Source organism: Neolamprologus multifasciatus, chromosome 22 (genome assembly GCF_963576455.1).
Source record: "Neolamprologus multifasciatus chromosome 22, fNeoMul1.2, whole genome shotgun sequence".
Lineage (NCBI taxonomy): Eukaryota > Metazoa > Chordata > Actinopteri > Cichliformes > Cichlidae > Neolamprologus > Neolamprologus multifasciatus.
The window spans coordinates 31,185,417-31,207,307 of NC_140459.1; the positions used below are offsets into that span (position 1 = coordinate 31,185,417).

General features: G+C 42.7%; 1 protein-coding gene across 2 annotated transcripts in view; it reads left to right on the top strand.

The window, feature by feature from the left end:
• The first annotated feature begins 13,659 nt into the window (after nt 1-13,659).
• adcy2b (adenylate cyclase 2b (brain)) overlaps nt 13,660-21,891 on the top strand; it is an 83,085-nt gene continuing 74,853 nt past the window's right edge. Inside the window, exon 1 of one of the 2 annotated variants that reach the window (XM_085147664.1) lies at nt 13,660-14,915. In XM_085147664.1, the coding sequence (XP_085003790.1) occupies nt 14,652-14,915 (264 nt within the window). In that variant the 5' untranslated portion in view covers nt 13,660-14,651. The remainder of the gene's footprint in view (nt 14,916-21,891) is intronic. The other variant, XM_085147663.1, reaches the window with a different exon arrangement.

The following is a 21,891-nucleotide window of genomic DNA, read 5'->3' on the forward strand; positions in this document are numbered from 1 at the left end:
TCAAAATAAAAGTTTCCTGTTTTGTACTTTAAGTTTCTCTCCCTCTTCGTTAGTGAGTATATGCAGACAGGTCATCATTTTCCATGCAAACTGCAAGCGCCTCAATTTGCTATTGACTAAAGCAGTCACAAGGTTTTTGGTGTAGCATCCTCTTTGTAACAGATTTCAGTGACAGCCAGCAACCAGTCTCCAACTGGTGGAGAAAGGGGATCTTTCCAGGACCTTCCCATGGTGTTCCTGACACATCTATTGACCTGTGCAACTGAGGCCTAAGGTGATGGTGTAAAGAGATTACTCCATGTTTCACAAGGTGGTAGGAGTTATTTACAAAGTAACCCATTTGTAGCACCGTGGGAAGTTGGAAAGCCAATTTCCCATAAACTTGTACAGGACCGGAGGTTTTTTAGCAACCATAGATCTCCATCTGGCGCCCTTTAGGTAGAATGCAGGTTTAACGTATTTCTGGATTAATTTCTTTAACCCAGAACATACAGTTAAGGCCAAAAGTTGATATACACCCCTCATGGGCATCAGAGTGAAAGTAATTTAGAGCTTTTAACAATTTCCGTGATCAGTTCTTTTTCCAGAGTGGAACAATTATACAGCATACATCTTTTCTCATTTTAAAAATTAAGACTTGGGTCCACAAATTTGACTTTATTTTGATTTTCTCTAATCCACACGAGGTCCCGGCTCAAACGCCGCAAAATAAATATGGAGACGAACACCAGAATTTCAACGCCAAGGTGTTTTATCTTAAATTACATAGCAAATGGGCTGAAATACCTGGTGCACCAAGGCAAAGACTAGCGAGCCTCTCTGAAAGCCTGTCTCAGGTGTGCCTTTACCCACACCTGACTAGGTGTGGTCAGTTAGCAACAGCTGAACACTCTTGCACTGCCGCTGCAGAGGGGCGTAACACCTCCACCCTTCAAAGGGTTCCGCTAGGACCCCTGAATGAATTGAAAGCCCCTCTGAAGCCTTCTGGTTCTTGATCCCCCCCAAACCTGAAAGTACAGTAAAAGCTAGCAGAAGCAGAGTGTGTCCAATTTGAAGGTAGTCGGCCTCCTTCATTATTTCATCCCCTTTGTTTGATGTACCTGTACCACTCGCAGCAAAACAGACCCAGAGCATGGTACTGCCACCACCATGCTTGACAGCTGATAGTGTTCTTCGATTCGAACTCCTCACCTTAGTCCTCCATGGATTCTGAGGCCAGATAGAACTTTTACTTGCATACAGTTATTTGATCTGATAATCTTACTCTGTAGTTGTTTAAAAATGTCTGAAACAGACCCTCTAAACCTGTTTAAATCTCTAATTCTCCTCCTTAGTTCCTCCCTAAGCTACTGTTCTCAGTATTAATCCAGTTAGAGCCGTCAGATCCTTTTCACAGAGGCAAAGAGAATTTACCATTTGTAGTAAGAAGTTAATAGTTCTGGCCTTTTCAAGTTCACAGTCATTGTCGAACCTTATTAAAAGATTTACATGAGTGTGTGTATTTATAAATGTGTATGTATAAATTTCACTTTGTGTGGATTAAAGAAAATCAAAATAAATTCAAACTTGTGCACCTAGTTCTTGTCTTTTTAAAGTTATAAAAGATCTATGCTGAGCAATCGTTCCACACTTCAACCAATCATTAAAAGCCCAAGTTACCGTGGCATTCATGCCCATGATGAGTGGGTTTAAACTTCTAACCACAGCTGTAAATTTGTGGTTCTGAGGGAGAAATGTCAGCTAGCTGCTGCTTGGGCTGAAGAAGTAGAGTGTTTTTAAAAGCCTCTGGTGCTCATACAACACTGATGAGACTGGGTCGGTTGACCTTACATGTGACCCTTTGTTGATATAAAAACAGATTAGTGCACCTTATCGTGTATCTCTTCACTTGCAGTTCCTTTCATCAACACTGGGTGGAGCACACTTACTGTTGTTTTTCAGAACTGGATTAAGCGAAGGTCTCTGAGGCATGGCTGCTTTGTGCCTCAGCTCCCAGGAGTCTTCAACATGCTTAAACCCCAAACCAAAGGAAGGAGTGTTGATGCCGTATTATCAGCTTTTGTCAGCTTCACAGGTCCTTCAATAGAAAAGTGTGTTTTTGCTCTGGATTAGGTGTCCTGTCTGTATCCACAGCAGTGCTCCCAGAAACAGAAAATAAGCCCAGGCAAATCTGAAATGCCTGCCGAGGAATGTTTATGACATTTTCCTTAACCTCCTCCATATGACCTCGATGTAGTAATAAAGCTGAACATAAGAGGACGCTTGAAAATAATTGACTTTTGAGCTCTGGTTGAAGAAGGTGAAAGGGGTCAAAATGTAGGAGCATTTCAATTGTAAAGAGAGGAGGTGAGACACTGGATTTAGTGTTCAAAAGCCGTGAACAGCACAGACGAGGCTCAACAGACAAAAAAAGAAGAGGAGAGGAGGTTAGGACAGAGCGCCCTTAAAACGACAAAGAAAGAATATGTCTATGCAGCCTAGAAAGGGCTGCATTCTCACAGGAAATAAACAGAAAACATTCAGAAATAACTCGGGTTGCTGGATGTGGTATGTTCATTGCCAGCCAGACAGAAGCCAAGGGTCTGTCCTCAGCCAGAGCTGAATTAAAACACTTTGAGTGGAAAAGCTTCTTTCATAGCTGAATGAACAAGTCTTTCACAAGTCAGTGATTAGCTGCTTCCACACTTAGCCTGATTTTTTTTTCCTTTTTGGACAGAAATAGCAGGATAGAGAGAGAGGCTGGAGCATAAATTCACGATAAAGTTTCTTTCCTGGCTGTAAAAAAGTGTTTATTTGTAGGAAAAAATACCATAAGTTTTTTTTATTTTTTAATTATCCTGTAGACTAAATCTTTTAGAATATTGCTCAAAACAAAGCATGTCTACATGTAGCCCACATCTTAACCTATGAGAGCTCAACGCTGCTATTATCAGTATTTATTACACTGGATCAAATGTTTTCCTCAAGTATAAGGAGCATTACAGCATCTTTACAGTTATCATGTTAATTTGAAGGCCCTAATTTTTGCACTTCTCTTTCCAGCTTTGTTAAAAGCAGCGTAATATGGCTGCTTTTCAACCCGACTGCACTATGACCTAGCACTGCTAGCAGAGGGTGAGCAATGCTAGCTCCGAGCACAGTTAGCTGCTAGCTTGTGTACATGTTGGAGCCATTAGCTGGTTACGAGTCAAGTATCTTTGTAGGACAATTTGGCTGGCATAAAACATCCATCTGTAAAAAGATGGATGTTGCTTCTGGGTCTGAAAAGTGCAGAAAGTGCAGAAGCTAGCCTGCTGAGTGTTAACCTGCTGCTAGCTTGATCTGTGGCCTCAGCGTACACTTTTCTGGCGGGTTCATGGTCTTACTTGCTATTCTCAAGTTTTGCTCAATCATTTTGTAAATCACAGTCCCCATTAGAGTCAAAGGTGATAGTAAAATGGGATATGCTTTATGAATGATAAGTTCAGACTGTATTTCTGAGTCGGAGCTATTTAACCTTTTTTACCTTTTTCAGATTACTCAGATCATTTTGGGCGGCCAAAATGCTCAGCTCAAGGTTTCAAAACACGATTGGGGAATGACGTGGTGGTCTGTCTTTTGTATACAGCCTATGTACACTGGTCACATGTCCATTTAAATTTCAAAAATCAGTCCATTCACATGAATCTAGGTCAGACTTTGTCCCCACTATTCATATCAGGAACATAACAACAGTGACTTCAGTTGGATTTTAATGGAATATCAGCAAGCTCTTGTTTATCTTACCTCCTCAGCTAACTTTCACTCCATGATTTCCCCCCCTGCAGTGGCTCTGTGGGACACTGTGGGAAGTGTCCACAGACTGAGGGACTGGTGGTCTAAAACTGGTGGTAGATGAGTGGTTTATCTGTTCTTTCTGTGTTAACCTGTTGATGAACTGGTCACCTATGCAGGGTGTAGGACACCTCTCGCCCTAGAATAGGGTCCAACCCTATTCAGAACCCTGATTTTTAAAAGAAGTTGAAGATATTTTATGTGTATATGTGATATTTTATTTTAATACTGGCTCCTAAATCCCTGGCTGGGAAGGCAAATTGAAACATAATTAGCGCAAATTGTACACAGCTTGATAACCTGTTAAATTATATCACATATGCAGTTGAATATGGGGGTTTTTTTTGTTTATTGGAGGCTTTCTGATTAACGTTGTGCTGTTTTGCATTGTGATGGTTTTCAAACATAAGAGTGAAGCTTACACACATTGTATTTACTGTTAACTGTTTCCTACAGAGAGATCCCCGCCTATAGCATTTAATGAAGCTTCTGTATTTAAAGACTCCTGGGAGTCTTTAAACTCCAAAATTACTCCACTTCTCTACATTCTCTACAGCGGGAAACTGAGCCAAACTGCATTTTAACAAGCCTCGTAAGAAACCCCAGAACAATAGCAATCAAATGCAATTAAAAGCCTGATTAGTTTAATATTTTGCCAATTCCCAGAAATGCCGTGCGCCTCTCAGGGAAAAAAAAGCCATTTTTGTCAAGGGGATCAAATGCAAAACAGACTGTACAGGGTGCTTTAAATTACCGTGTTTGATTGAGGAAAGACTTTGATTGAGAAAATTGCATACGTGTGTACTTAATGAAGCCCACGGTCGTCTATTCTCCCTCCCTCACTCCCCATCACTCTTCTTCCCCGCCACCTTCCTGACTTGATTGCTGCTTATCTAGGTCATCTCAGTGTGTTTTAATCACCGCTGGGTTGAGCTAGACCCAGTTAGGTGATGAAGCCCACTTTTTCTTTTCATCAAGGTGGGAAACTTGGTTTATTTCTAGCGCAACATCATTGTTTGTGCTGAGCTCAATCTGGGATGACATCCAGTTTTATCAATAATTCAACATCCATGGCCTAGATTGTTTTTTTGCCTTTGATACTTTCAGATGCTTTACAGGAGATACACGAGCGGATTCTGTTTTGAGCCCTTTATGAATATGTGCTTCAGTCCACATGACAGGATTGACCTCTATCACTGTTGATTTCCCATGTGTGACTCCATGCAAGAACAAGTCACATCTATGAATGCATGTGTGCTTTTGCTGCTCTGCTGGTCTGCTTACAGTAGTGCTGTTCTCCAATAAAATAATTAATTTATGGCAACTTATTTAGGGCTACATACTGAACTTATATAGACAGAAAAAAGTATTGATCCAATACTAATACCAACATGGGTATCTTTATTATGGATATTTGGATTGATCTGTCCACCTCTAGTTTACAGCTGTTACACACATATCCTCTTTGTTCTTCCTGAGGTCACACTGCTCTCAGTTTCTAGAAAGTGACGTGCTTCAGATTTCTCTCGGCAGGCACACTGTCTTCACGCATCCTAATTTTTCATTTGATTGTGAAAGATAAGCTAAAAAGGAAGACAGAGGATGTGGCTCCAAACCACAATAAGGCACGAGACACTGGATACAAAATTAGCCAGAGTATGGTCACATGTTGAGCCCGCCTTGGTTTTGGATCCCCAAGAACCCCCCCTCCCCAAAATAAATCTACCCTATCATTAATGCTGCACCGAGGAGAATCACTTGTTGGCTGAGGAGTGGTGTGTGCTCCATCACAGCCGCACAGCGTAAACACAGACAGCGCCACAGGGGGGAATGGAACGACAAACCACGGGAGTGCGAAACTGATCAGGAACAAAGTGCTGCTTTCAAAAAGCAGCATAAATTGATATTTAACAGTGACATCTGACATATGAGTAATAGAATGAGGGTTTTTTGTTTTTTTAACACTTTCTCTTTATTGATTTTCATCTTATTTTACATACAGAACTAAAGAGGGCAAGGGAAACAAACACATTCACATATGTTCACATATTCCAAAATACACAACGGTTTTTGTTCAACCAATAAAATTTATATTGACCAGGACTTAACCCCAGCAGTTTCTCTTTAAAAGAATATTTTTATTACTGTTTATTTATTTAAATAAATACAAGATAACAAAGATCAGGGTGTCTCACATTAAACATGGGAACAAACATATAAAACCTGTACAGTAAAAAGAATAAATGGGTTGTATGTACCAGTCACAATGTCTTAGCATCTTGTCACATTTTTGTTATATGTACATGGCAGGTAGGATAAGAGGAATCCGCTATGGATGTAACATGTAACACCTTTTTTTTTGGAATGGGGTCAAATTGTTCTTTAAAGGTTGATTAAATAGACAAATATTAAACATGCAAACCTACCATCTCTGAACAGCTGACAATGAGCCGACTAAACAACAGCAACAGCTGGTTATAAGCTAAGGTCATGCCAACTAATGTTAGGCTCAAATGTCCTAGAAATTCACATTCCCTTTGATAAACAGTTGTGAGAAACATCATGTGAGAGTTTATCACAAAGTATCTAAGTCCTACAACATTAGATCCACTTCAAAGAAAGTTTCACCAATGCTAGCAAACAGCAGCTAACAGCAGCTAATAGTAGCTAACAGAGGCTAACAGCAGGTAACTGTAGCTAACAGAGACAAACAGCAGCTAACAGAAGCTAATAGTAGCTAACAGAGGCTAACAGCAGGTAACTGTAGCTAACAGAGACAAACAGCAGCTAACAGTGGAGAACTGCACCTCACAGAGACGAACAGCAGCTAACAGAGGCTAATAGTAGCTAACAGAGGCTAACAGCAGCTAACTGCACCCCACAGAGACGAACAGCAGCTAACAGAGGCTAATAGTAGCTAACAGAGGCTAACAGCAGCTAACTGCACCTCACAGAGACGAACAGCAGCTAATAGAGGCTAACAGTGCTTACTGACAGTTCAGCTTATCCTCAACAACTCACCGCAGTATCGCTGTCACCAGTCAGATGTGAGATTCTATGAATTATTGACCTGTATTGAATCCTTTTCCAGAGTAAACACAGTTGGATGCTTGTCACCTGGTACTGACATCTGAGGTAAGAAGTGGACTGACAGCCTTCCACAGACAGGGAGAAACTTCAGACCCAGTCCAAACAGTAGTAGAAACACGCTGGCTGTCTACAACTATCATGGGCACGCGCTACATTTAATTTTTTTGATCTCTCTTGGATGACTAAGACATGCTGATCCTACGTCAGCCATCATAGCTAGGATTATGCACTTGAATTGGAAGGGGTAAAAAAACAGAGCTCAGTGGATTGCAATTTTCAATCTACTGACAAATACAGGTGATTTAGCATCATGTTTTAGCAAATTGAGCCACTGATTTATTGATAATTAATCATTTATTGATAATTTATTTATTCTATTTATCCCTTTTGTATACTCTGTATTTATATATGTGTATATATGGTATATTTCTGCTCACATTCTGTAACTTCTATCGGTGCTGTGCTATTGGAAACTGAATTTCCCGGAGTTTTATCTAATCTAGTCTAATCTAAGTAGAGGCGATGGTCTGGTCCTCACACATGCCAACATGGTCCAAAGTTCCCAAAGAAACTTCACAAGTCAATTGTTTGTCAGGTGTTGTGTTATGACCCTGTTCCCATGCAACTTAAAAAAGATCATCTTTAATGCTATCTCTTTTGTCACCATTTAACGCCAATTGCGTTAAACAAGGCCTTCGGACTTTAACGCGAGCCTCTCGGTGAGACTACTAGACGTACACGCTCATCTCATAGTGGCAATATCTCCCACAGCACATGAAGGCAGCCGAGCCCTTTCGTCCTTTCTCCATCTGCTTGTGTTGCCTCGTCTTCTGTCCTGCCGCTGTGCCTTTGTCTGTATGTGGGAGGGTGTTGATGCAGAATTAGTGCGTTAAGGCCACTCTTCCTCAGTGTGCTCTCATTCTGTCAATGCCTTTGACGCTTGATGAGTGCGTGTATGTGTGCATGCCTATGTTTGTGTGGAGTGGGTAGCAGGTGGTGAGCACAGCCACACCTGTTGTTAATGTGATGGGGAATAAAACCTTATATAGAAGACTCCATTTATAGCACAACAAACACACATGTGGATCATGATTGGGAAGCAGTTTTATGACACAGGAAAATCAAGGATCATAGTAACGTCTGTGAGGTGGCTTACACTCATAACTGCTCTGTGCGTGTGTGTGTGTGTGTGTGTGCATGTGTGCTTGACTTCATGTGTGCTGTTGTTTCCTTACATTTCTCCTCTTCCTGTCACACTTCACAGTTTAGTTCCTCTGTGTGCTCTTGGTGGCCGGGAAAATAAATGCGAATCCCTTATTTGAGTAACTTGCTTAAGGGCACACATGGAAAAGAAAAAAGCAAAAAACACAAAGTTCAAGTTTGATAAAAGAAAATAACACACAGTTCAAGCTGTCTCTCACTTGCACAACTGCACACGCACTCCCAAACTGTCATGGGGGTTGCGTGCGCATCAGCGTGCGTGAAGCTCAGCTCAGCTCATTAATCTTGTCTTTGTTGTGCCAAGGAAGACCTAATTAGATTACATTACACAGCTTATTATAAGGGAGCTGAACAGGAAGTCTATCATATGTTGCAATATGGCATGTGCACGCACAACACACACACACACACGGGGATAAAACAGATATGTAGCAGAGCAGAGAACAACTACTTCACACGTTTTCCAAATCCTTCTGTTTCCACCAGACGGGAGAGTTCATGTGACAATGAAACACAGATTCACACCAATTTCTCCAGAGTCAAAAAGGACTTCAGGACAGAAACAGTCAGAGGAGGCAGGATGAGCAACGCTGAACGGCTGCAAATGCATCACACTTCATGTCATAGAGATATTGGCTTGTCAGGGGAAATCTGGGTTATTGCAGTGCTTGAGTGCTGGAGACTCTTACTAAAATAAATATTTGGGTTTGTACCGCTGCAGAAGAAGGCCCGATCTTCTGCAGCCGCAGTAGCGCTCTGTTTTCGGGAGGTTACTGACACAGAGAGCCTGATCCGCTTCATCCGGTCATTCGCCGGAGCACCTGACCTTAATAAAGTCAATTTGCCCAATTCTGTCATTTCTCAGACCTGGGGTTGAAGTTGAACTGCGGTGCACATTTTGGAGTTGGACTTCTCTTCTTTATCTTGTACTGATGCTATAAGTGTTCTTGAGTTGAATCTTCATGCTTTGACTGAATTTGCTAATCCAGCCATCTTCAAATGCCGATATTGTCAAAAGTATTCTTCATTATTCTTAATCCAGAGGGTTAAAGCAGTGGTGTCCAAACCCAGGCCTCGAGGGCCGCTGTCCTGCAGGTTTTAGATGTGTCCTTGATCCATCACAGCTGATTCAAATGGCTAAATTACCTCCTCGACATGTCTTGAAGTTCTCCGGAGGCCTGGTAATGAACTAATTTTTTGATTCAGGTGTGTTGAAACAGGGTGAGATCTAAAACCTGCAGGACACGAGGCCTGGAGTTGGCCAAGCCTGGTTTAAGGTGATGTCAACCCACCTTTTCAGCTATAACAGCTTAACTCCTCTGGGAAGTTTTCCACAAGGTTTAGGAGTTTGTTTACCATACCATCATTTATTTATATAGCACTTTTAAAACAACAAATGGCCGACCAAAGTGCTGTACAGCAGAAATATCAAAAGTACAATAAGAATAACAAATACCATAAATAAATAACAGTGTCAGTTACCCACTGAGAACAAGGCCAGCGAATAAAAATGAGTTTTTAACCTGGATTTAAAGACCACCACTGAAGTAGGTTGCCTACTGTGAAGAGGAAGATCATTCCAAAGCTTCGGGCCACAAAAGAGACTGTTCGGTCTCCTCTAAGTTTCAGATTTAGGGTCTGAGAGCAGCAGCTGCTCAGATGACCCGAGTGAACGAGGGGGCACATAGGGTTTCAGCAGATCGGACAAACATTCAGGCACCAGACCATTTAAGGATTTAAAAACCAGTAAAAGGATTTTAAAATAGAGCCTAAATCAATTGGAAGCCAGTGTGGGAGGCCAGAATCTCCTTACACTGATTGTGGGAATCACAATAATAAACAACGCAGCACTTTAATCATGGTTAATCAAAAATACCTCACAGCTCTGCATGCACTAAAAGAATCAGTTTATCTCTGATCTCTGCGATCCGTTGTATGTGGTACTGGCTATTTGACAGTCAGACAACTGCAGTCTCTTCTTCAGAGCTCTGTCAGCTTTGCCTGACTTATCTGTGTGAACAAGCTGGATATTTGAGGCTTATGTGCAGAAGGACATGTTAGCTCGGGTATCATTGTCGCTGTCATTACCATCAATGCCAAAGTGGATAGCAATTTTCTATAAATTTCCCCCATGTTGCTTTCTCCAGAGTGATTGATTTCCTCGCTCCACACCCCCTGCTGAAAATTGCTATAAAAATATGTCTTTCCTTTTTCTTTCTTTTTCTTCCTGCAGCGCTGAAGACGTCCTGCATCATCCTCTGCTTTGTTTGAGACGATGCTATCGATGCTACAGGCTCTGCAGACTCCCGGACCAAGAAGCTACAAAGAGTCTCCAGAATCATTCGTGTGCTTGTTTTTTTTTTCTGTTCCAGATTTCAAAGACTTTGTTAATCAGATTTAGAGAGAGCAACACTTCTCATAGTCACATAGCTGCATTTCAGGATTTTCAAAGTGCTTCCACCGGGTGAAACTGATTTTTGGGGTAATCTGAATAGCATGAACCTGTTTGTTAATCATTCATTTCGTACATGTACTGACCAAGTGTGCCATCAGTCAAAACAGGACAACAAACACTGTAGGGAGATTCCAAAAGCATCTTGAGAATATAAAAATATCTCTTAGGTCCCATTCTGGTGCCCTTCGTTTTGAAATCTCAAAATCTTCTGCAGCGCATCCAAGTCTTTAATCACAGCTCTGATTATCAGAAAAGCCTGAGATGAAGCATTTCCTCCTTTTTTTGATCTCCAGACAATTTTCTTGTTGAGGCTGATTTTCCATCAGTAGCTTGATTATCAAACAGCTTTTTGCTGCTATAGTGATGAAGTATAAGACAAATTCAGGATCAAAAATAGATCTGAAAACATAGAACTTTCTTGTAACACACTTGCAGTGCCTTCAAGATCCACCAGGGGGCTTCAGCTCACACACTGGGAGTTGCTGATCTATGTAAATAGGACTACATTTACCTATGTACTGTAAATTGGACTAATGGCTTAAGAGTAATGATTTGTCTTTTTCACCAACATCTGAGGACTGATTGTTATGCAGTGCAACACTGGGGCCATTTCAGTGGTGGGCATAATATACAGGCAGCATCTGCCAATCACTGATGAATGTCCTGTAGCCCCTCCCATAGAGGACAGGTGTGTGTGTGAAGTAGGTTTCAGATCAGGCAGCAGCACTGCATCAGTAGAAGTAGGGCACTGCTGATTAAAGTGAACTGTGCTGTATATTAAAGATGTTTTGAACGTGGGACAGCTGAGTTGCATTTGGAACAAAGTGATAGTTTTGTGTTCACATTAATAAACACATTTAAAAACTGTTTATATTTCATTTCAGTCTTTATTAATTGTTGAGTGCACCACAGGACGTTTGTCCTTACATTGCATTGAAGCTGGTAGCGCGTCCAGAGGGGAGGCATGGTGTGGCACTGCACCCAACACGCCCCACCCAATAATTTATATCAAATGATACAAATCCAGTTCCAAAAAAGTTCAAATGTAAATTGAATGCAGTGATTTACTACGGAGCCCCGCAGGGGACATGGGAGAAAAAAAAATTAAGACGGACTTTTGCAAGATCTCGCAAAACAAACTCGGGATCTTGCAAAACAAACTCGGGATCTTGCAAAACTTTTGCGAGATCTCGCAAAACTTTTAGCCGCATTCTTCAGAGGCCGCCAGCTCGAAGCCGACCGGGAGGTCGAGGCACGATGTGCCGGGAAAGCGGTGTTCCTCCTGGCTGTCTCGACCTCCCGTTAGCTTCGAGCTAGTGGGTGTCAGATCTCCGAAAACGTCGGAGCACTTTTGCAAATATGTGATGTCTTGTAAACTGAGCCGGTATCTGACGTTTACACACAACTACATTCACGCCTCAAAATATCTTAAAAGTGTATTTTGTGACCCAGAGGGAGTAATATTACAACTAAGTAGCTGCCGCCACTGTTGGAATTCAAACTTTTGCGAGATCCCAAGTTAGTTTTGCGAGATCTCGCAAAAGTCCGTCTTAATTTTTTTTTCTCCCATGTCCCCTGCGGGGTTCCGTAATTTACAAACTTCATAAACTCATACTTTATTCACAATGCAATATATAAAAACATATCATATGTTTAAACTGAGACACTTGGCTCATTTTCTATTTATGCCAGCAATATGTCTCAGAAAAGCTGGAACAGGGGAACAAAACACTGAAAAAGTAAGCAGTACTAAACAAGAAATATGATTGCAGCTAATTAGATTAACTAATTAGCAACAAGTCAGTAGCATGACTCGGTATAAAAAGAGCAACTTAGAGAGTTTCTCAGAAGTAAAGATGGGCAAGGGCTTGAGAATCTGTAAAATATGGCATCAAATTTTGGAAGAATTTCACAATAATTTTCCCCAGAGTCAAACTGCAAAGACTTTGAACACCTCATCACCTACATTGGATGGCAAAGTTCCTAAATATACTGCTTTTCTCCTCTACTCAAGCTTAAACCATCCACTCATGCAAGCACTTTGTTCTACATCTAAGAGCTATCAAACATTCACATGCAGATAAATGCATCAGTGGCAACGCTTCGCCATGCAGACTGGAGCAGCGGGGACTAACCTTCCAGTTAGTAGATGACCCGTTCTACCTTCCGATGCACAGCCATCCCATCGGTACATAATTTAATCAAACCGAGAATCTGGAGAAATCTGTGCACAACGGACAAGCTGAAAATGAATAATACATGCCGATGATTTTCATGCCCTCAGACTGCACTGCATTGAAAAGAAGCACGGCTCTGTCTTGGAAATCCCTGCATAGGCTCAGAATCCAGAAATCACCGTCTGTGAACACAGTTCAACAATAAATGCAGGTTAAAGCTCCATCAAATCAAATCAAAGTTACCTTGCATATACTGATAGACAGCCTATCAGCTCAGTCTAGCCAAGCTGCGTTCAGGACTGTGCAGCCTGTTCAGGTTGAATAAGTTGTTACCAGGTTTCCACTGGGTGGGTTTATAGTGGATGATTTATTTGTTTCTTTTGGGTTTCTTTTTTCCTTCTGTTACTTTTGCTTTTTTTATGATTTCTAAAAATAGCCCTGAGTTCTGTTGGGCTATTTTTAGAAATAAAATGCTGGGCTCGTGTTATTATCAGAATCTGCTTACACATGCTCTTTCTGTCTCTCTGGAAGCTGTGGGTTTGACACATTGAAAAAAACGGCATTTTTCTCACCTCGCGGAGCATCGCATGAGGCTCGGAGAAGAGAGTAAGAGAGAGGAGAGGAGAGGAGAGGAGAGGAGAGGAGAGGAGAATATTGGGATTTTGGCTCGTCACATCTCAATTTTACTCCCACTGACACTCGCCCCTCTCAAAACTTTCACTCATTACCAGCCCTCCTACCCCTCCCTCCCATTTGAAGCACTGATCCCTCTCTCTCTTCCTCCCACACTCTCTCTGTCTCATGAGGTTTTTCCTTCCTGACTTTGTTTCTTCTTCCTGTTCCTCCCCCATTCTTTCCCCCCTCCGAGTGTTTGTCTTGCCTGTCCTTTTTATCTCTGTCACTGGCTGCTGGATGGTATTTTGTGCTTGTTCTCTCAACACTCCGGTCTCCTTGGTTTTGCACAGCTGTTACAACCCTTCTCACTTTCTCTCTCTCTCTCTCTCTCTCTCTCTCTCTCACACACACACACACACACACACACACACACACACACACACACACACACGCAGACACACTGTTTTTCTTCTTCTGCCAACTTCACAGTGTCTTCTTTTTTTCCTCTTATGTAAATGTCTTAAGTCTCTTTCCTTTTCTGTACCTTGTAAACAAAGACACACACACACACACACACACACACACACACAGTCTTGAGTCATATACCACTTCCCTCCACATTATCTAATCTCACACATCACTATTCTCACACTGCTCTGGTAGGTGCAGCACACACACTTTTAGCTCTCTCTCTATCACACGAGTTGGAACACCCTCTCTCTCTCTCTCTCTCTCTCTCTCTCCCTCCCAGTTACACCCCCCTCTCTCTCTCTCAGTTCCCATCCGCACCTCAGCAGAGTAACATGCTGCTTCGTCACAACTACATCTCTAAGCAGTGAGAAGAGACTGCTGCCAGCTCCCCATCAGACTGACCAGACACAAAGAGCAAAGCCCGGAGGAGAGGCAAGAGGTGAGAACCTACCTCCCCTCGAGTCTTCCCTCTCCGGAGCCTCTGACGGGAGGAGGAGGGATAGAGGAGAGCGCTCGGCTTTCTCACTGTCCTGACTCAGTTTGGCACCTCGGGGCTGAAGGAGCGGCAGAGGATGCAGAGGAAGCTGCAGGAGCTGGAAAGTTGGCTCTGCTTCACTCGGCAGTCAATCTGTCACTCTGCAGCTTAGCAAACTTTAAAATAAATAAATAAATAAAGCAGAAAAGGAGGTGGACGCTGGAGAGTGAGGAGGAGGAGGGAGAGAGAAAGAGAGGAAGAAAGCACCCTTTTCCTTGCGCACGTGTTTTTTGGCAACGAGGAGGCATCACTATCCATCCAGAGGAGGCTACCCATGTGGCAGGACGCTCTGTGGACCCGCGGACGCTACCTGCTGGAGAAGAGCGATGGAGGCGAGGGGCCCGAGGGGCCCGAGAGCCTGGGGGACGGGTGCCCGGGGTTCCAGGGTGAGGTGTGCGCGGAGGGCGAGAAGCCCCAGGACTGGCTGTACGAGTCGTACTACCGAATGAGCCAGCAGCACCCGCTGATCGTGTTCCTGCTGCTGATCGTCATGGGAACCTGCCTCGCACTGCTGGCGGTGTTCTTCGCTTCGGGACTGGTGAGAGTGTGTGTGCATGTGCCTGTGAGCGTGTGTGTGTTAACAGGCTTTCTATGTGTGTGTGCTGGGGAAGTGTTTTGACAGGATTTTAGAGGTGCGGTGAACAATCCACACAGCAGTCCGCGGTCAGTTTGAGTCTAAAAATAAACGCTTACAGAGCGAAAATGTTGTCATTGTTGTGTTTGAACAATAGAAACACGAGCACGTGCTCTGTGTTATCGGAACAAGTTCCTGCTTTTGAGGGTTTTTTAGTCGCCACAAGGACAGATTGCTTATTAACGGAGTAATTTCAGCCTTTAGCCTTCTTTTTCATAATGAAATGAGAAGATCCAAACCACTCTTGCACACTTGCCGCTTTTTATTTCTGCCATGTGGGAAAATGTTTCTCATGTCAAGTGAAAGACTGTTTCAATCAGCCATGGTGGCGATAAGAGTCATTCAGCGTGTTAGTAAAACAAGCAGCAGCAGCAGAGGGTCAACAAAAAAGAGACAGGACAGACCGGAGGGTCCTCCCTGTCTGAGTAAAGTTGCGTAGAGCAGTTTTATTTCAGCATTTCCCTTTTGTTTCTCTCTCTCTTTTTTGCATTAGTGCGTTATTTCGATGGTAGAGTGGTGTTTGAATCCACCGGCTGAGCGGGAATTTTGTGTGTGGAGTGTATGTTCTTCCCGAGCGGAAAGGGCTCTCTCCAGGTAACCAAGCATCCTCCAAAGGACATTCTTGTTAGGTTATCTGGCTTCTAAGTTAGAAGTAACTATGGACGGCTGTTTCTGTGTGTTAGCCTTGCAGCAGACCGGTGAAGTGTGTGGTGTCTGCCACACTTTTAGCCCCATGAGAGCTCACAGCAGCCCCACTGTCAGTCTGAAGTGGATGAGCAGAAGAAGATTAATGGATGATTCGATGTTTTTTGCCTTTATTAGACATGACAGTACAGAGTAGACGGATAGATCGAAGTATCGATAGTATCAATACCAATGTTGATATTGGATCAATACTTGATGATGATGATGATGACTCGTCTCATAAATCATGACAAACCACTCTTCCCCTAGTAATGGTATCTGCATTCCACAATACTGTAATTACTTAGTATTCGATCGATACCAGATAAGGTCAGTGTCACACAGCATGAGGAAATCAGGAAACTGTTTTGAGACCGACTCGCACTCGGGCTCATTCACTACCCCTCTCAAAGTGTGTCACCTGCTCAACCAGTGAGGTGCCCTTCCAAACCCAGTTTTGCTGCTGACTTCTTCACGTTTTCTTTCAAAATCTTCACACATCTTTCTTCCTTCATGTCTGTGAAGGTTCTCAGTCATCCAGGTCATCGTAGTCAAAGGAGCTTGCAAAGAAAAGCGTCTGGACTTCTTTAAGTTACTTGAAGATGTTTCACCTCTCATCCGAGAAGCTTCTTCAGTTCTTCAGTTGAGCTCACCCGACACTCTGGCTGATTGGGACCCACACCCAGTTTCACACCTTGGCTCAGGCGATTAGAGGATCATCAGGGGGTCCTTTTGTCCCTCTGTGGGGGGAAACTCCCACTAGGTTTATATCTGGGACTCTCCACCATTTGACCTTAGAACTGAAGAAGCTTCTCGGTTGAGAGGTGAAACGTCTTCAAGTAACTTAAAGAAGTCCAGACGCTTTTCTTTGCAAGCTCCTTTGACTTCTTCCTTCATGATTCCTTCCACAGGTCCAGACGCACTGAAGCGTCCCCACAGCAGAATACTTCCACCACCGTGTTTCACTGAGGGTACGGAGTTCTTTAGGTTATACACCTTCTTTACGCAAATATAAGCAGCATCTCTGTGGCTAAATAGTTCTATTTTCATCTCATCTGACCAAAGGACGCACTTCCAGTGTTTCCACTGTCGCATAATCGTTCTCCAGGTTGTATTTAGCTCACTTCAGTCTGGCTTGAAGGCGTCTCTTCTGCAGAAGTGAAGTTTTTCTTGTTCTGCAGCCTCGCAGTCCATTCCCGTCTTCTTCGAGATTACAATTCCCAACTTGCTTAAGTTGTTCACTCGTGTCTTGCCAGTTGTTCTGGGTTTTTAGGCAAATCTCTCACTAGTTTTGAGTCTTTGAAATCCTTCACTTCCTGCCTCTGCCAGGTTTGTCCTGCACATCATGGCTTTCTTTGAATTTCTTGATGTTACAGTTGGATATCCAGCTCCTGCTTTGTCAGCATCAATTATTGTTTTTCTCAAGTCCAAACTGATTTCTTTTGTTTTTAGCATGATGCTTTCACAAGTGACAGCTCAGACCCTCGCTAAAGTATTTATACTGTTTGTTAATTGGAAGATAACCCTTTCTTTTCAATTTATTTTATACGGAGCCCCGCAGGGGACATGGGAGAAAAAAAAATTAAGACGGACTTTTGCAAGATCTCGCAAAACAAACTCGGGATCTCGCAAACCTTTTGCGAGATCTCGCAAAACAAACTCGGGATCTCGCAAAAGTTTTGCAAGATCTCGCAAACGTTTTAGCCGCATTCTTCGGACGCTGGCTCGAAGCCGACCGGGAGGTCGAGGCACGATGTGCCGGGAAAGCGGTTTTCCTCCCGGCTGTAGTAGGTCGAGACCTCCCGTTAGCTTAGAGCTAATGGGAAGAATGCGGCTAAAACTTTTGCGAGATCTCGCAAAACTTTTGCGAGATCCCGAGTTTGTTTTGCGAGATCCCGAGTTTGTTTTGCGGGATCTCGCAAAAGTCCGTCTTAATTTTTTTTTTCTCCCATGTCCCCTGCGGGGCTCCGTAATTTTACAAGTTTTCAGGATTACAAAGTTAAAGCACATCAAAGCACAACAGTGCTTTGTGCTATGGGTCAATAAAAAGATCGGATTTTCAGAGAGGGTAATGATAGTAAAACAAGTGGTAGCTTTTGTTTTTTCTTAAATAATTCTGTTGTTGTGTGCAAACAGAAATATTTTATCATGACTCTTGGTTTATTTGCACATAAGCTGACATTGTTATTTTAAACTTTAACCATGTTTAATATGGTCACCTACCACTGTAACAGTACATATACACATAGGGGAAAAACGTAGGAAACACATAAAAGGTCCCATTTAGGTGTGAAATTCATAGAATTTTAACATAAATTCAACTGAAAAACTCAAATGTAGCTCGAGCTAAAGCTGCCACAAAAAAAACACATCAGTCCTGTTCTTCCTCTCCTCGCCCCCAACTGATTGTGGCTGAGCCTGGTTCTGCTGGAGGTTTCTTCCTGTTAAAAGGGAGTTTTTCCTTCCCACTTTCAAGTGCTCACAGGGGCTCATTTGATTGTTGGGCTTTTCTCTACATTACTGTAGAGTCTTTACCTTATAATACAAAGCACCTTAAACAGACTGTTGTTGGGACTTGGCGCTGTATAAATAAAACTGCTGTATTTATAGAACAAGACACATCATTTCATCTTAATTATCTTGATATCATAATTGTTGAAATCAGAATGAAAATGCTATCACATTCCAAGTTCTATGTAATTTATAATAAGAATAAAGAGTACAGTGGACTTTGGATTTCATTAATTCATTATGTTTCTCATTATCAAGAATCAGAAAGAAGCTTTATTCTCGAGATCATCGAAGAGCGCTGTGATCAGAAGAAGAGTTTTAGTTTTGGGATGAAACTGAATGAGTCTGAGGTGGGGAGCCGTGTGTGTTTGTGTGTGTGTGTATGATTACGTGTGACAGCATAAGAGGCCGTGAAGCGGCACTTTAAATCTCAACGCCGGGTTTGCAGAGCGGATCAAGAGCACGATGACAGTTTAGTTCGCGGCTGCGTGGGTGTTGGTGCTTTTGTCAAGTGAAAAGTGTTGTTTTGGCCACAAACACTCAACCATAAACACAAGCTATTGTTTCGCCAGCGCTGCCTTTGTGTTTCATGGAATAGCCGTACAAAAGCAAGCCCACTCATTGCTATTGTTGTTGTTGTTTGATAAAGATTGTTTTGCTCTCATATGCCCAGGACGGTCTTTAGACATTTGTTTTGCTCTCTAAGTAGCACCTCGACTCAATAATTGTGGGGGTCATTCTCAGTAGCACCTCCACCTTTATTGATGCCTTCTATTTAAGACAAATCAATAGAATTTATTGCCCTCCCCGCTGGTCGATCTAATCCTCCAAGTTTCCTTTACTTCTTAGGCTCTGTGCTTCACTGGTTAAATTACAATCCCGCAGGTAATTTCCCATCATTCTCAATGCAAATTGAAATCATTCATTTCTTTCCCCCCAAGTTTGCTCCTATTAAATAACATCCAAGCCTGTCTATAGTGATGAAGCGGTTGCTCAGCCAGGCGTGTGTATTTATTACTGCTGGGCCAAGAAGAATGGCAGGAATAAATAGAGGCTGGGTCTGAAGCTAGGAGGCCGGGCAGCAGAGAGAGGGGAGGATGTTGTTGTAAGTGCCGTGGCTTTATCAGTGAGCCGACAGAAACCCAACCAAAGCAGCGTTAATGCTCCCAAAATTGCTGCCCACTTTTATCTGTCGCCACACATCATGGCTGGAGTGGCTCAAAGTGCTGTTTTAAGAAGCCGGCCCCTCCACCCAGTTTGCGCAGTACGTGTGTGTGTGTGCTGGTATGTGCATATCAGCGATTGTGCTGTGTGGGTGTGTTTGTCTGAGGAAGTCTTTTTTAATTTCTGTCTGAGTAATTTTGAGAGGAAAATCATTCTTGTTCTTTCTGCCTTGAGGTTGTATTTTCTGTGGCGTGTGTCCTCCGTGTTAAACTAAGGCCATTCAAAACATAATTTGACAGTTTAATCGAAATCAATATTCCGTCTGATTATAGAAGATTGGTAATCTGTGAACTGTAACCGCTCTCTCATTGCTGCCTTGGTGCTCATCACTGATTCCAGCACTGTTTCGGCCGGCTCGTGAGCAGTCTGTTGATATTTTAAGTAAAGCAAAAACACAGATTTAGTTTTCTTCTCGTTGACAGTTTGATCGATGGGAGGCAGTGAGGGAAGGGTGTTTTTGTAATGATGGATCACCAGCTGTTACTGGGAGAGAAGTGAGGTGACCGAGTGGGATGAAATAGATGTTGTGACGTCACTGACTAGGTGTGGTTGGAGCTACACAGGGTAAAAATAATCCACTAGACACGGAGACCTCAAGCAACAATGCTGCGAAAAATTGACCTTTTTTAAACTATATTGAATTGCTTGTATATTCTTGATTAAAGGGCCTTAAAAAAGATATAATTACACAGTCATGGTAAAAAAAAAGAAGAAGGAAAACATGCCCCGCAGTCAGTTCTAAGGTTTTAAGTACCAAGACATCATAAAAATAATCTGGTCTTCAAATTAGGGAAATTAGATCTCCCAACAAAGTGATGAGTTCACATAAACTTATAATAAATCTGGTTTGTAGAAGCCACCATGTTCCCAGGCTATCTTGAATACAGTGACCGAGATAGATATCGCCGTTCTGACTAATCATGTTTTATGTGTGTGGTTAGAGACCAGCTAAGTATGTAGCATGCCGAAGGTGGAAGAGAAGAGAACTCATAAGCAATTGCATGGTGTTGTGTGTGCACTATCAGGCGCTGATCATACCTATCCTTTATCTTCTCCTTTATCTTACCTTCACCAAAGAAGTAAAGACAAGAAGGAAAGAGACAATGTGCCCAACATCTGGATAAAATATCATCCTCTTCCTCCTCACTTTAAGCCGAATCTCCTGAGCTGAAGTCAGGGCTCTAATACACGAAAATATGCTTATTTATTTCAGATATTTTCGCAGTTACTTCCTGTCAGCAGATTAGACATGGAGGTCTTAGCTGTGAGAAGACCCCCCCATCTTCCAGCGGCTGGTCGCAAACTGGCTGTAGCTGGTTATAAGCTAATATTATACCAGCTAATGTTAGGCTCAAGTATTCTAAAAATCGCACTTTCCCTCTGATAAAGTTTGATTACATTCTCACATCGTATTAGAGTTTGTTGAGTGTCTGAGTCTAACAATGTTAGATCTGCAGGGGATAACAATAGCCAACACTAGCTAACCTTAGCTAACAGTAGCTAACAGAGGCTAACAGAGGCTAACAATATCTAACGGTGTGTTCACACCGAACGTGATAGACGCGACCAGAGTGTCAGGTTTACATGTAAAGTCAATGGAGGAGCGCGATGAAGCGCGACTGAGGATCCTGCAAAAATTCAGACGCAGATTTGCGCCACGAAAACACGAAAATGCCTCAGTCACGCGTTTGAAGCACCAATAGAAATATGCGCCGCAGTTTGTGTGGTGCATTTTGTACATTCGCGTGTCTACCGCTCGAGTTGGAAAAATCTGAACTCAGCGTCAAGTCGCGTCGCGACAACCAATCAGGAGCCTGGTGACGTGATGCTCTGGCCTAGTTCAAAGGGGCAGGTCCAGGCAAAGCCCTTCATTCTTCATTCAATATGGAGGAAAGGCTCATCAACGCCGTAGCAAACCACCCGGAGCTGTACAACACCAGCTGCTTTCTCTACCAAGAATTTTAATATTATTTTAAATAAATTTTTGTAATGACTAATGTCTCAGTTCTACTACACAGCAAATATTGGCACACAACGTGACACATGTAGAATTTATTTCATATTATACCAATGAAAAAATATACTACTATATAGGAACATAGTGAAGCCCAATTATTTAAGAGAGGTTAGTTTATTTTGGAGGCAAGCTCCATTTTTCATCCAGACGCAGCTCCTGGAGCAAGTGGTGAAACTCACCAAACTGCTCACGCTTCTGGAGGACCTGATGGACCCAGGTACGGCGAGGTTGTCCTTTACGCCGCTGCTCTGCTCTCCACAGTAAATAGAAAAAGGAGACTCTCTCTTCAAACATTAGCTCGACAGCTGCCATCTAGCAAACATACCATCTGGCACTACTTCCTCCCACATTTCCACTTCACACGCGTGAAAATTGCATATTTTGAAGTGCGACCAATTCGCGTTGAGGTGCGAATGTGCACGTGACCAGCTAGGGGCGTCTGGC